At 35.6% G+C, this 16,312-nt stretch overlaps 1 protein-coding gene across 2 annotated transcripts in view; it reads left to right on the forward strand.

Moving 5' to 3' along the window:
- Window positions 1–13,887, forward strand: part of LOC137645923 (splicing factor U2AF 50 kDa subunit-like) — a 31,994-nt gene extending 18,107 nt beyond the window's left edge. The window contains exons 6-10 of one of the 2 annotated variants that reach the window (XM_068378975.1): window positions 1,449–1,550; window positions 2,459–2,538; window positions 12,086–12,208; window positions 12,928–13,107; window positions 13,337–13,887. In XM_068378975.1, the coding sequence (XP_068235076.1) occupies window positions 1,449–1,550; window positions 2,459–2,538; window positions 12,086–12,208; window positions 12,928–13,107; window positions 13,337–13,612 (761 nt within the window). In that variant the 3' untranslated portion in view covers window positions 13,613–13,887. Of the gene's footprint in view, window positions 1–1,448; window positions 1,551–2,449; window positions 2,539–12,085; window positions 12,209–12,927; window positions 13,108–13,336 lie in introns of both variants that reach the window. The other variant, XM_068378974.1, reaches the window with a different exon arrangement.
- Window positions 13,888–16,312: the final 2,425 nt, after the last annotated feature.

Genomic DNA, 16,312 nt, shown 5'->3' on the forward strand with positions numbered 1-16,312 from the left:
TCTTTACTAAGCTGTTAAATCCCATGGGGAAGTGTATTGTTGTTTGTGTGTTTCTTTGTGCTTGTCAAATTCGTGCATATCAAAGTTTCGAGTGTTCAGCTACGTACAAGCCTCCTGCTCTGTTCATGTTTGGTCACTGATGGTCTGCACTCTGTTCGTTGTGGCAAGGCCATTCTTATTTATAATAACCCTTATATGATGTTGCTCTGGTTTTGAAGGGGCAGCTCAGAAAAGCATGCTGCCTTCCCAGTTGATTGGGGTTGTGGTTACCCTGTTCCTTTTCCGTTTTATTCTGTCTGTTCACTCATTCCATTCTTATATTACTTGAGGACTTTTGCCACCACACCATTTGCTTACTTGGTTACTGATGATTATTTATTTCTGTACTGTGTTTATACAGCATGTATGGCATTGTTAAGGTGCAAACACTTGGAAAGTTAGCCTTAAATCTAGGGGAATATTTTTTTAATCAAGCCACCTGTTAGATACTACCACTAGAGTGGTTGGGGTCTTTTGACTGGCCAGACAGTACTACATTGGATCCTTCTCTCTGGTTACGGTTCATTTTCCCTTTGCCTACACACTCGCACACCGAATAGTCTGCCCTATTCTTTACATATTCTCCTCTGTCCTCATACACCTGACAACACTAAGATTACCAAACAATTCTTCTTACTGCACTGTAATTATTCAGTGGCCACTTTACTCTTTGTTAGGGTAGAAGAGACTCTTTAGCTATGGTAAGCAGCTCTCCTAGGAGAAGGACACTCCAAAATCAAACCATTGTTCTCTAATCTTGGGTAGTGTCATAGCCTCTGTACCATGGTCTTCCACTTTCTTGGGTTAGAGTTCTCCTGCTTGGGGATACACTCAGGCACACTGTGCTATCTTATATCTCATTTCTCTTCCTCTTGTTTTGTTAAAGTTTTTATAGTTTATTAAGTGATATTTATTTTAATATTGCTCTTGAGATATTTTATTTTTCCTTGTTTCCTTTCCTCACTGAGGTATTTTCCTTGTTGGAGCCCCTGGGCTTATAGCATCTTGCTTTTCCAACTTGGGTTTTAGCTTAGCAAGTAATAATAATAATGATGATAATAATAATGATAATAATGATCATAATAATAATGATAATAATAATAATGATAATAATAATAGTAATAATAATAATAATAATAATAATAGTAATATTACTTGAAAGCAAATACAGTATGTGGCAAATGAATACTAGGTAAGTGTTGAAATAATAAGTTATGATTGGTTGCTTGAACCAACCTGATACTGGAACTGATTGAGATTCTTCACAGATTAAGTGTAATAATTTGATTGTAGTTTTATTTATTGCTTTCATTTGTAACCAAATACACACTTGAAATTTTTTAGAAAAACTATAAATGTTCGTTATCTGAAAATATCTTACTAATAAAGTGTCAACTTTTACCCTAAAGGTCAGTCTCTTAAAATTCGACGACCACATGATTATCAGCCTATGCCCGGCATGTCTGAGCATCCAACGTTAACCATGCCAGGCACAACATCGCAGATCCCAGGTATGTAACAAAACGGAGGAATCCACAGGATGTATACTGTAAATTATCTATTTACGTACAACAAACTCAACAGCATGAGAATATTTGAATAAGCTGTTACCATAAGAGCAATAGAACTTGATGGATGAAGGATTATTTAAAGTAAAGATTGTTAGCTGTGTGGTTTAGTTGTACAGTATTGAGAAAATCTGCAGAATATTTCTTGTGTTCCATGTTTTTTTTTTTTTTATCAATATTTATTTTTGAAATTGACAAATTTTTTAAAGACCAAAGATTATATACACATTTTCTTTTATAGATATTTTAGATTTTCATAAAGGTTATTAAGCAATCCAAAAAGTTTGGTGGAGGAAATGTAACTCTAGATTTTAGTAGATGGGTGAATTGTCTAACCATTAATTTTAGCCCTCAAAGGAATGATTGCTTATAATGGGATGGTTTTAGAACATTTTTTTTTATTTTATATTTGATAAATGGAACCAGGGAAATGTCAGTCTGTATGGTATAAATCTGCACAGAATTTCCCTACATTTTAGAATGATTGTTTGATTTCAATATCTGCATTGACTTTATTTTATAAGACGTAACAATTTGTTTGTGGTTTGGGAATTTAGGCATATTTACACTATAAATTTAAACAAATGGGCTGTGATTAATATGGTTAAAGTTACTTGTAATATGGCCTTAACAAATTGGGCAGTTAATTTAGGATTATGGAAAAATAGGAAAATTTATTAGTTTTGCGCTGCTGGAGTTGTTTTTAATAGGTTTATTAGAGCTTAGATTGTATTTCTTTCACACTTACAAAGGATAAATTTATGGAAAATTAGTTGTTTGTGTGTAAGCTCTGTTTTGTGTATCCTTCAACGGCTGTTTGAGGTAGATCTGCTCTTTCACAGTCATTGCAGGTGTGGTGTCAACAGTAGTGCCCGATTCTCCCCACAAGATCTTTATTGGAGGCCTTCCAAATTATCTCAACGAGGACCAGGTATGTTGTTCGTCTTGCGTTTGCCAGTACAATTCCTCCTCTCTTTTTAAAGAGGAAAGAAGGAAGCTCTCTTTAAGGGCCAGTCTGCAGCTCAGACATCAGAAATGGTATTTTAGTTATTTTAGTAATTTATCTGTAGGTGTTTTATTTATAGACTGTATACTTATTTTTATAATTTTTGTACTGTTATGAAATTATTGTATTTTGTATTTTAGAATATTTTACTGGAGATGACTACTTCATTGCCATTTCTTTTTTAAGATGTGGTAGAAAGGAGGACTTTGATTGGTTGTTATTTATTTCATGAGGAGTGACCAATGAGATGAATATCCTTTTGGTTTTTGACTATGACAAGTTGTGAACTTGAAATTGTGACATTTAGTAACGTTCAGTAGATCTGATTTTTCATAAATCAACAAAAATGGTCGTTTGTACAAATGAATTACAGGTGATGAGTGGAAGGTAAGTTTATACTTTGATGATGAAGAAAGAATTTTGGAAACACGTGACTTAGGGAATAAAATAAATTCCTAATTCTTCGTGTCTCGGAAATTTTTTCTTCTTATCAGTATCTGTTTTGATTTTCAGCTGAAGGTGAACCAGGCAGCTTCAAATTATAGAATAAAACAATATGCATCTTTGCATTACTCTTTTGAACTTGCACCCACCTGGTCATTAGTTGTGCCCATTTTATTTATTTTTACTTGAGTTTGTTCAGCTGTGGGAGCCAGGTCTAAACTTCTTAGATGCAGACAGGAATGGTGCAGGTGAAAGTGGGTAAGAAAAGATGTCTGGTTTTTTGGTTTGCTCAAGTATTTTTTTTTTTTTTGTTTCTGTAGACATCGATATGTATAAAAGATAAGAAAGTAACACCAGAAATATGTCGACTAGGCCCATACTGGTAGGGAAAAGAAAACAGTTTTGAAGAACGAAAGGTTTATAGTTTAATCTTGCCGCTGCATATAAAGGATGACTGAATCCTTTTTTCAACTTGTGGCCATTGTATTTTTGTAATTGGTTGGTATTGGCTATCACAAGTATGTCATTGATTTAGAATTGTTAATCATCTTTAGGGTAGATAAGATTGAGAAGGCTCTGGCTTTTATTGGCATCATCTCCTAAAGCTTTAACGATTCTATCTTTCATTCCTTGCCTGAATTGATGTTAGTATTTTCTTAACCTCGACTTTCAAAACATTCCTGAACTAATGTTTTGGAATTGCAATGTATCATACAGCGTGTTTCAGAAAAAATATATCCATGTAAAGATATTCCGCTTAGAAGATAAATTTAGAATATATTGCGGTGTTTTGTGATGTTCGTAGAAATGTTGAGAAATTTTTATTTGGCAACATGAATTTCTGCTACTGTTGCGTTATGGAGTAAGTATTTGATATCCCCAACTGCTAAATACTATTTTTGGTCAGTTCTCTAGGCCTGTACTTGGTATTATTTGGTATTTGACAGCCATTTCTTGCAGGATTTAGATTTGTTTCTGGTTGTTATTTAGTTGGTTTCTTATCTTTTGTATAGATTCTTTGGTTTAAAACTGGCAGGTCAGGTTGGTTCAGTACAAGTGAGGATGGCCCGACATCGGCACATCTTTTGCAGGCACTCACACACAGGTCAGCCAGCACTGTTTAGATGCGGTCGACTACTACCAACTTCCACCAAATCACCATGTGCGGAAAGCAGATGCAACTCAGCTATGACATAATCACCACTGCCCACATTTCTTTTTCACATAGCTATAGAATTATAAAAATCACAAGGCTAAATTTTAGGGCTCTCAAGATCATTTTTTAACCCTCTGGCAACCCTGTAACAAATTACAGGAAGCGTAAAATAAGTTTATCTTGAAAGATGAAAGTAACGTTAAGGGGGTTGATTGATTGGTAACAGTTTTTCATTGATCAATAGAAATCATAGTCAAGATTTCAATTTGTTGCAAATACCTGCTAAATGTTCTTCAAAGAAACTTACTAGCCAAATTTAAGAAGCCTTGGTATGATAGAGAAAAAGATGAATTTAGGACATTATATCCAGCTGTGTTATGCCCTTTTTCCAGAGTTCTCTTGCAGAGTTCTTTTTCAGAGCTGCATTCTTTCAGGGTTTTCTTTCAGGGTTCTCTTTCAGACTTTACAGGGGGTTACTCATGGGCCTTAGTTTCAACATACGAATGCCAATATTCTTGAATTTTATTAAGTGATTAAGTGTGCAACCACCAATCATTGAAAAGCCAAATATACTGATCATGTCTTTTTGCTTTCTTCCCCCGTTTGTTTCCCCTAGCGAAGGGTTCGTGGTTGAATGCCCTAAGAGGCCCATTTGTACTGCCCATGATAAAGCCTGCCTCACTATCCATATCATAATGAACCGTCCTGACCAAGGCAAGTTCCAGTCTTTTGGTCGTAAATTGGCGCAACAAATTTTTTAGGGTCGAGGTTCCGGGTGAGAGATAGATAGGTAAGTTCTGCCTAACTTGTCTTTGGTCAATTGTTGCCGAACTGCCGAGATTGTCCAAGGAACTTTTATTTCTAGTCAAATTTAGCCAGTCTATTGTCGAATGGAATAAAATTTAGGTCCCTAAAGGTAGGTTTCATGTGAATTTTATGGTTCAACTTACAAGCCAGTATTTACTCTTGAAAATTATTTCCCACAATTTTATTTAGTTTAGTTTAATTTTAGGATTACTGCATGTTAATGTAGCAATGTGTGTATGCTTTTAACTAATGGCTGTTGAGGTGTAAGCTGCTCTAAGAACAAAGCCGTAGGTCTTGAAAGAATACAGCATACATTTCAGTTAGATTTTTATAGGTTTAAATCCGTAATTTTCCTTTGTAAGCAAACTATACAGTGTACTTACAACAAAAGTTATTCGAGAAAAAAGGGTAATTAATTACACTTAGATGTCCTGTAATACAGTCCTAGAGGAAAAGATTTATAGTGGTCTACACACACACACACTCCTGGCTCTTCAGCTTTATGGCTACCCATAGCTACTCACATCCTACCTGCAAGACCTGTTACAAGTATGTTAGTATTGATTTTTGTCGGGAGGTTGCTTGTCCAGTACCCATAGCTCGTATAACAATTGTGTTCTTTAGGATATAGGAAAGTAAAGGGTTTCTTGTTGTAAGGATGAAAGCTGAAGATATTGTTTTGGATAATTGAAGATTTGATACCTGAAGTGTTGAATTTTAGGAGCTATTAGTAAAGACTGTGGGGGAGCTAAAAAATGAATGATTAAATATAGTATTTACAATTACACTTGCAAATCATTGTTCCTAATATTGATCATGGTGTGAATATATAATTTAACATGAAATTTTGCTTAATCTTATTTAGTTTGAAAGGCTAATAAGTTTTACTTATTTTTGATTGAAGTTGGGTTAACAAATTTAGCAGTTTTACTGGTCAATGAAATAAATGGAATTTTGTAGTCGAGAGCAGTTCCCCCCCCCCTCTCCTAATTAAGGTCTTTGTCTATTCTGTGTTAATGTGGGGCAGTTACTTTTATAAAGAAAAAGTTTTGCTCAATGTTTCCTGGAAGTTGTTAATTTTTCCATTGACGTCTTTGTTTCCTTAAAATATTGCTTGACTGACGTTTATTTAGAGTATATTGTTTGTTTTAGTACAATGTTACTTTGTTACTCAGCAGCATATGTAACAGGTTTTAGTAGCTAAACACAGTAAGGTTCCCAGTGTCATGGTCAAATAGCTTTTGGAGAAGTAATTGGTTTAAGATCTAGTGTGAGTGAGATGCAGACAAGAGAGAGTAGAATTCGAGTTTCACTTTTATGGTAGTCCATCTTGGCCACTCAAAGAATTACATGTATTCTTAAAGATAACACCATCAAAATATTTACCTTTATGAAGTACCATTACTGTTTTGGTGCTTTGCTTTGTTCTTGAAGTAAATGAAAATGAATTGGAATATACAGCAAAAATGGAAATTTTTTTTTGTTTTGTATTTCGTGCCATTTTACTTTTTGCTTAATTGAATGCATTTACCTTGCAATGGGAAAATCTCTCTAGTTCAAAACCTGTTGGTCTTCACGCAGAATTATCTTTTTGGCTAAAGTGAAATATGCTTGAAGTGAAAAATCAAGCAACGAGACACCATAACTGAGTGATCTTGTCCTAACATCATGTAAAATGGGGATGTAAATTTTTGTTTCTTTTTTTTTTTTAAAAAAAAAGCTTGTTAGGTTCGAGTATATGGTTCTCAAAAGTACTTTGATTTTTGATAGGTGTTTACAGACATTGCAATGTGGTGGTAATTATTATTAACAAGAATAATTTAGTAGCTTTTTTTTTTCTATTTTTAAATCTCTGGCAGTATAAGGTGTGCTAAATTGTTGCTTGGCTTTTCTTGAGTCCTACACCCATAATTTGCCTGTTTTAAGTATATTCTTCTCCTAAATTCTAACACTGCAACTGATAGGGCTTTGGTTATTTATTTAATCTATAGCTTATGGGTACAGTACTGTACTAAACTTAGTTTTGAGTCAAGTTTTGTCCACACAGACGTGTCTCATCAGCCTGTATCCTCTGTTACTCATGTAACTGCATATTTCAAATGATTACTGACGTGTCAAACACCAAAAAGTATACTATGTATGAATAAAACTATGGTGGTATTGTTATGAAGGCTTTTCCAGACTGACATGTGTTTCTCTGAATGATTATTTAGAATTGAAAATTCCATTAACCAAGATCATCATTACACCATACCTTCGTTTATTTCCCAGTAGAACAGGTGTTTAATCTTAAATTTTCAGTAACGTTGGTGTCTGTTGAAAATAGGTCCTTTTACTAAGAGGATTTTAGTTCTCAAAATAATGTCACTCCTAACAGATATATGGTGTGATTTAATTAGTTAATTATGTGTGAGAGAGAGTAATGTGTTTGATGAAGAAAAATTAATCAAAGTGATGGTGCAATTGTATGAAAATTTTAGATTGACAGGACAGATATACAGTACTCTATATATCCATTATTTTTATCCTCAAAGAAAATTTTCAGCATATAATGGAAGTTCTACCAACCTTGTATAATTTTTATATCAATTTTTAAAATTTCCCAGAAATGACGATTTTAAATTTGAATTTTTACTCGATTAGATAATTTTAGTTTGCTTTGTTGGTTGCGACCCCTCCCCTCTTGTGACAATGGATAAATCGGCGAGAACACTCGATAAAATTGACCAAGTTAACCATCTTATGTCAGGGTCATACCTATTATCTTGCTATGAAATGGTTCTTATGGTGAATGTCTCATGAGATGCGGCTTATTGTGTGGATGAGATACAGGTTTTACTGATGCCATACTCTTTATGACAAGCCCTCTTATTACATCCAGAGAGTATTGCTTATTTTAAGATGACGTTCGGATATTACCTTTAAGAAAGAAAGCCTTAGATCTTTTCATGTATTTTAAAACGTGCAGAATTAGGTGGTATGATTAAGCATGGTATTCCAACTGCATGTACTTTTAGTTTGTTAATTGTGTTTTTTAGAACTTTGATATTTTATCAATATGAACTCTATGATACTTTGATTTTTATGCTTCAGTTTGCAAGAATTCAACCCTAGAAGAAAACATTTGTGCTTCAGTTAGCAAGTAAGAATTCAACCTTGGAGAAAACAAGGACAAAATCATTGTTTAATGCTTTTTACTGTTAGTACTGTAGATTATACCCTGTCAATACACGATATTTTAAAAAACAATTTTAGTATTTATATTATTTTCACATTATGAATTTCCTTGTTTTGATACACAATCGTTTGTTACGAAGTGTCCAGGTATTAGTATTTGCAGTCTTATAGAATTCGGGTCGATTGTTGTCTAGCGAGGTATTCATTTAAAGTGCCATGAAATGTTAATTTAAAAGGCTCTTTGCAGCATCCTTCTGGTCACGACTGCAGTGATTTTAGCAGTGTACCAATCTTTCCATTTGATTTCTTCCTACTCTCAAACTTTATATCATTTCATTTTTATCTTAAGATATAACAAAAAATTCCTTGTAGTTATGTCCTGTAACAGATCTTGTTCCCTCCTCTTGAATAGTGGTTCCATCACAAATCCATGGTTCTGATGTAGCCTATTCGGGTTTCTTAGGAATTTTGGATAATTGTAGTAGAAAGGTCTCAGAAGTACCCTGTTGATCTCTAGGTTTATGCATGAGGATATTATTCCCCTATTCTCTTGTGGGTTGACTTTTTACAATTTTCTTTTCAGTAGTCCTGAATTCATGTGGATTCCTTTTATTATCAGTTTTCTTTAACTTGGTCTTTTGGGTTGGCTTTCAAAATTCTTGAATAGTCATCAATGTGAAAGCTACTATAGCCCACCTAACCTTCATGGCAGATTTTATTTCGACTTTTGCACTCATAAGGCAAGTTAGAAAACTCTGTGCTCTGTACAGTAAAAGTAATCCACTGAGAACTGAAATTCACTAAGTCCACCCTTTGCTTGTAGCTTAGTAGACAAATCTCTTAATCTCAATGCATTGTTTATTAAGATGAATCAACCAAGAACGGAAATTCCATATGGTTATCTTTGATCTTGAGTCCAACGGTCTTTCTATGGTCCCTTAGCAATTTCTTCTTTTCAGGGCACAGAATAATGAATATTTTTAATTCCATTGCTATCATAGGAGATTGCGCTTGAAATTTTTTATTTTTACTAAATCTAAGGCGAGATAGTCATGGTAAGGCCAGGTTTACCCAATTTGTTGAGATGTTGGGTTAGCGTAGTAACTCGTGGAATTTCTCTTGTATTTCATCCTGAATTTTGCTTTTAGATTTTGAGGGTGACTGCAGCACGGTATTTCAGTCCAACTTTTGAGTCCTTGTTCCTACTTGGAGTAGTAATTAGTTCACCTCTCCATCCAAGGTTTATACAGGTCCTCACTTATTCATGAAGACTATTAGCCCTACTCAGATTTTTCAATATTTTTTAGATCAGGTCATGTAATGTCCAGGGATATATGAGGGATGTAACTTGGATATGAATAAATTCATGCGCATCTATTCAACTTCGGTTACCAACCTCTAACTTGAGTTACAGCAAATCCATTCAATTTTAGTTACCAACCTCTTTCAAAGTTCAGTTGCTGCTGTTAAAATTGCATGAGTTATGCAACAGAAAGCCAATGTAGACATGGCCAAGGCACCAGCCACCCATTGAGATACAGTACTACCACTAGAGAGTTATTGGGTCCTTTAACTGGCCAGACAATACTACATTGGATCCCTCTCTCTGGTGAGGGCTTCTTTCTCCATTGTCTACTCATACACAATATTCTGGCATATTCTTTACATATTCTCTATTTCTGTTTTCTTATACATACACTTGACAGCACTGAAATTACCAAACAATACTTCTTCTCAAGAGGTTAACTACTGCACTGTAATTGTTCATTGGTTACTGCTCTCTTGGTAAGGGTGGAAGAGACTCTTTAGATGTGGTAAGCAGCTCTTCTAGTTGGACACTCCAAAATCAAACCTTTGTTCTCCAGTCTTGGGTGGCCATAGCCTCTGTGCCATGGTCTTCCACTGCCTTGGGTTAGAGTTCTCTTGCTTGAGGGTACATTTGGTCACACTATTCTATCTTATTTCTCTTCTTGTTATTTTGAAGTTTTTAAAGTTTATACATGTAAGATTTATTTTATTGTTATTGTTCTCAAGCTTTTCTTGTAGTTGATTTCCTTTCCTCACTGGGCTATTTTCCTTGTTGAAGCCCTTGGGCTTATAGCATCCTACTTTTCCAACTAGGGTTGTAGCTTAGCAAGTAATAATAATAATACTATTGCAAATAACTGCTTGTTTTCTTTCTGCTGGGTTTGTCAGTGTATGGAAATCCAAGTTAGGTGTTATGAATAGGTTATGCCAAATGAAAATGGGATGTTTTAGAAAACTAAATTTTGTAGGGATGAATAATAAATTTCCACGAGAGAAAGATGTTCTAGATACTCAGGAAATGTATGTAAAAGAAAAGTTAAAGGAAGAATGAATTAAAGAATAGAATGATACAAAGTAATTCAAAGAAAATTTATTGAACAATAATCATCGCAAGCTAAAGAAATTGCTATATGTGTAAACCTTTTGTTAATATTTACTAACATACAAAGATCATAACATACTTGAGGAAATGGAAGTTGAACTTGTGTGTGTGCTTTTACAAGGAAAAAAAAGAAGTTGATATGCAGATAGAAAAACTGGATACTAGTGAAATAAAGTGCATTTTGAGGAAACTGGTGCATACATCGTGATTTATGACCCAAGGACCTTAGATGATATTTTAAGCTATTTGAAAATAATGAAATGTTATGCAGGTCCAAAAATAAACCAATTACCGTTAAACAGTAAATATGGATATGATACAAAGTTTTTTACACTCTATTTTTATATTTTCAAAAGCACAAACTTCCCAGTCACAGATCCTTCATACAAGTATTCAAGGATAAAGTTTACAGTCTTGAAATATTAAGTTTAGCTGTTTTTGAGAAATATTAGTGGTGGCTCTTTACAACATTGGTTCAACCCCTCTAATATACCTCTTTTCATGCTTCCTTTCTTCCATACATTTGCCTAACTTTTCAACTGATAAGGTATTGCCATTGCAGTGATGCTCCCATTTGTATCCAGGTGATGACTGTCCTCCCAAGCCTTTGTTTTTGGCCTCATGGACCAGGTTCATAAATCCAATCCTTCAAGCCCTAGTTGTACTCTCTTTTTAGCCATGTACTTTTCCTCTTGCCCCTTCCTTTCTTCCATCTTGCTATCCAGTCTATTATAACTTAAATTTCTTTGCAGTTCAGTTGTGGGTTTTCTCTCTCTGGGGAGCACTTTCAGTACAAGGTGAATTCATTAGAGTTCCATCTGGAAGAGGTAGATTGCAAACTTCTTGGTCTACTTGCTTGTATGCCTCAGTTGCATCTTGGCACTGTGTGACCTTCTCTGCCCCAACCCTTTGGCCATATGGCCTAAATCTTATCCAAAAAGGTTATGTTACATTGCTTTGCGAGTGGATTTCCAAAATTTTAAAAAGATATTAAACTTGATTTCCTTTTTCTCATTCTTTCTGTGGGAAGTCATATGATGTTTGCATTTGTTCTGAAGTTATTGAAATGGTAACATAATAAAATTGGTAGTGCTTGCTAGTGTTGATTATTTTTATTCCAAATTTTTATACAGTAGAATGTTTTGTTGAGATTTAGCTAGAATTTTTTTTATTGTAATTGATAGTAGAATGTGGCTTTAACTGAAGCCTCTTATCAACGTTTACCTTGCGTAAGGTAAGTTTTAAGCAGCTGCTACCTTGCCGATGAAAATCAATGCCTCGAAAGTTGTGGTAATGCTGAATACAAACTTTCCTCTGTCCCCTTATTTAGATTTTTTTTTTTATATACATTTATACTTCAAGCATCACACACTTTATATTTTTATTTTTCTTTTGTTTGGAATTAAATTTGGAAGCTGAAATTATTTTTAATTATTCAAGATCTATTAATGGTTTGTATGTGGGTGTGATTATTTCAGGTGAAGGAGCTGCTGATGTCCTTTGGTCAACTTCGAGCATTCAATTTAGTGAAGGACTCTGCCACTGGTTTATCAAAGGGCTACGCGTTTTGTGAATATGTCGATGTCAGTCTTACTGATCAGGTTAGTAAAACTTTATTTTTTTTTTCTTTGACAATTAGATTCCATTTTTCTTGCTAGAATTAAATATTTCAATGGAACTCAAGTGATTCAGATGTTATTTCTTCTAAGAAAAATAATTTGGCTACACCATTATCCCATAGGGTTAATGGTAGATAGGGCTAGGAACGAAGTAGTGAGGGTGAGAAGGGGTGTAAGAAATGAGTTAGCAGCTAGAGTGGATATGAATGTGTTGTGGTTTGGCCATGTTGAAAGAATGGAAAATGGCTGTCTGCTAAAGAAGTTGATGAATGCAAGAGTTGATGAGAGAAGTGCAAGAGGAAGGCCAAGGTTTGGGTAGATGGATGGAGTGAAGGAAGCTCTGGGTAATAAGATGATAGATGCGATAGAGTGCTAGAAATAAGAATGAATGGTGAGCACAAATGTTGGCACTCAGATCTGTTGTATCAAAGAAAGCCAGTACATATATGGTGATTAAGGTTGTGTTGAATCAATGATTCAACGTGTTAGCTTCCAAAATTAAACTTAATTATTGAATTTTATTTTTTATTATATGCAGAATATCAAAATTTTGTCTAACTCTACAGCAAACTTGTAGTAATGAGACTAATAGTATTGTGTTTTTAATATTTAAATTTTAAGGGGTAATCTAAGTACAGTATTACAATTAAGGAAATTGAGAGTTGTTTTATTTATAAGGGTTTTTTTTTATTCTTTCTCAGGCCATTCATGGTTTAAATGGAATGCAGCTTGGTGATAAGAAATTAGTTGTACAACGAGCTAGTGTAGGTGCTAAGAATGCAAATGCCATGGCACAAGCTCCCGTGCAGATTCAAGTACCAGGTTTACAACTCCAGAGTGGTACAGGTCCTGCTACTGAGGTGTTATGCCTTATGAACATGGTAAGTGTATCTCTCTCTCTCTCTCTCTCTCCCCCCCCCTCTCTCTCTCTCTTTCTCTCTTTTTATATGACATTTCTTAGAGAAAATTATGCTATTATGTTATTAAAATTTAAAGTGGGAAAATGAATGTACGCAGTTGAAAATTAGACTGGGAAAATGAATGTACGCAGTTGAAAATTAGACTATGATTAAAAATGTGCACAAGCTGAAGTGTTAACCTTCATTTTAGGTACTACCAGAAGAACTTAAAGATGATGAAGAGTATGAAGACATTCAGGAGGATATCCGAGAAGAGTGTAGTCGTTACGGCATTGTGCGTTCTGTGGAGATTCCCCGGCCTGTAGAGGGTGTTGAGGTGCCTGGTGTGGGAAAGGTCTTCGTTGAGTTCAACTCTGTTTTAGATTGTCAAAAGGCACAGCAGAATCTTACTGGGCGCAAGTTTGCTAACCGAGTGGTAGTGACATCCTACTTTGATCCAGATAGGTACCATCGACGTGACTTTTGAATTAGATTTTAATTTTATTTTTGTGACCATTATAATGTATCCAATTAAATTGGAATGACTGAAGTATCATCAACAGAAGATTTGACTTGGTAGAGATACATACTTTTAGTGATGAAAATGCAGTTAGTTAAATCATAACTTTGGTTTAGTGGCAAAACACAATTAAAGTTGAATAATGAGTTTTGAAATTTGTAATTGACCATTTTCATATTAAAGTTAACCCATGAAACAATTATTGTAATCCTAATTTCTTTAGGAAATAAAGAAAAGAATAATGCATTTTTTATTTAATCCATCTTTTAATATACAAATTTGCTTGGTATTTTGTCCAATACCAAGACATCCCATTCAGTTAGGTCTAATAGATCAGAGCTGAAAAAATTGAATGCAAGTTTATACAAGAGATCTTGAAGGTAAAGGAAATTATATTGGTGATAGAAAGCATAAATAATGATGCTAATTGGCTATGAAGTGGAAAAATAGAATTTTAATATTTCTTATTTCTATACTCTCCTGATGTTTTTTGCAGCTTCTCCAGAAGCCTGCTTAACTTGACACTGGTCCATAAAATTTTAGAATTTTCATATTTTCTTTTGTTTCAATAGTAACATGCCTTTAACCCTCTCACACTTAGAGGGTCCACTACACAACGAGGTAGAAAAGTGACACTCGAGGAAAAGCTATGTTCCTACACACATATAAACCCTTCATTCTTTACAATAGGAGGAGAACAGCGAAGGCTGGAAGACCTGCAGCACATTTATGAGTTGTCTAGAGGTTGAACCTCATAGACTATTGTTCTTGCTGAGGACACACATGTTCGGAAGCCTTGACATGTCTAAGGAGTGGCCACATCCTCCCAGTGGGTGTTATTCGGTAGGAGAAAGAAGTCCCAAAGGAACTCTTAAGTCATCTCTTTCTTCCCTTGGAATTTAGATGTCAGGATGCCTGAAAACCTTAAATCAATCAATCAATCTTCCCCTGGAAGGACATTGTGGTAAGAGTGGTGGTCAGTTAATGCCTGGTCATCCCCAGGATTGGGTTGACTGTCATTTCCCCCTAGTGGTGCAGCAGTGTCTTCCTCTCGGGGTAACTTCACTTTTGCTTTTCAGAGGTCCTAAGCCCTTCGTTTCTTGTGGCCGCCTTGGGATTTCCTGGTTCCCTGCCGGAGGACAGACGTCAGCCGTTCGTGACGTAGAAACATCATATGTAGTCTACCGCCCCTGCGACATTTGAACAGGTCTCTGCTGCAACTGCTAGAGAGAGGACCCTAGTCATCTTGTTGGCCCCGCCATTGCTGCTGCTCCTGAACCTGTAGTATATGTAGAGGGAGAAAGTCCACTGGTTCCTACCAGACCTAGGCCATTGACTAATGGATCTTCAGTTTGCACTCTTCAGAGTCAAATTAGGTCATCTAAGAGTCGAGTTTCATGCTCCGACTTTGCCAGCGCATCATGCTCTTGACTTGCGCTATACAGTAGATGCTCTTCGTCTCTTGCTGGACGTTCCAGGAGAGCTTCTCCGTCATGTTCTCACCGATCTTCGCCTTCTCAAAGGAATCACGATCATCCAGGACGGTTTTGCCCTCGCGCTTCATCTGGAGGCCAAGGAGCTTCTCACCTGGACGTTTCAGTCGCCTTTTGTCGCTGGCCACTCGTGCGAACTCCAATTTTTCTACAAAGTGGTCCAGAGATTCATGAGACTTTGTGTGTAGTGGTTCACCAGCCCAAAGTTCTGCAGGTTACAGGGGATGATTACCTCTTTCCAGCAAATTGAAAGAACCTGACCTTAGGAGCCACAGCCCAATGACAATAGTCGGAGTTTGTGGATGCTTCCATGTCTAGAAAAGACTCTGTACCTAGTAGGATATCAGATCCATTCTTCCTTCTCTCTCTCTGTAACTTAACTGCAGTCACGAAGGAATCACGTCGTGGGTTAGGGTCCCTATTACACCACCAAGAAGAGTTGTAAAAACAAGGACACTCAAGAGGTTCTGTTTTTCCCTGGAAAATTTACTATTGAGAAAACTAGTGGTTAATTCCTATTATGTTCATGGACAAACATTCCCAATATGTCCCTAAGCATCTAAGGCTTCAAAAGTTCAGGATCCTAGACTTATAGTTTCAGGCCCTACATCTCCCTTTTTAGCAGGAGCTTTGCAGGAGGCGGCCAAGGACTCGATGACTTCAAAGAAGACTGCCCCATGCGATGAAAGACAAACCCATTGTATACGAGATCACTGGAATTGCAGAATTGGGAGATATTATCTTCACTTAATTTTTATTCATATTCATATTATTATTATTACAAGCTAAGCTATAATCCTAGTTGGAAAAGCAAGATGCTATAATCCCAAGGGTTTCAACAGGGAAAAATAGACCAGGGAGGAAGGGAAACAAGGAAATAAACAAACTACAAGAGAAGTAATAAACAATAAAAAAAATATTTCAAGAGCATTAGCATTAAATTAGATCTTTAATATATAAACTATAAAAACTTGTAAAAACCAAGAGGAAGAGAAATAATATAGAACAGCGTGCCTAAGTGTATTCTCAACCAAGAGAACTCTAAATACAGGGCAGTGGAAGGTCATGGTACAGAGGCTATGGCACTACCAAAGACTAGAGAACTATGGTTTGATTTTAGAGTGTCCTTTTCCAAGAAGAACTGCTTAACAAAGCTGAAAAGACACTTCTATCT

Source organism: Palaemon carinicauda, chromosome 8 (genome assembly GCF_036898095.1).
Source record: "Palaemon carinicauda isolate YSFRI2023 chromosome 8, ASM3689809v2, whole genome shotgun sequence".
Classification (NCBI taxonomy): domain Eukaryota; kingdom Metazoa; phylum Arthropoda; class Malacostraca; order Decapoda; family Palaemonidae; genus Palaemon; species Palaemon carinicauda.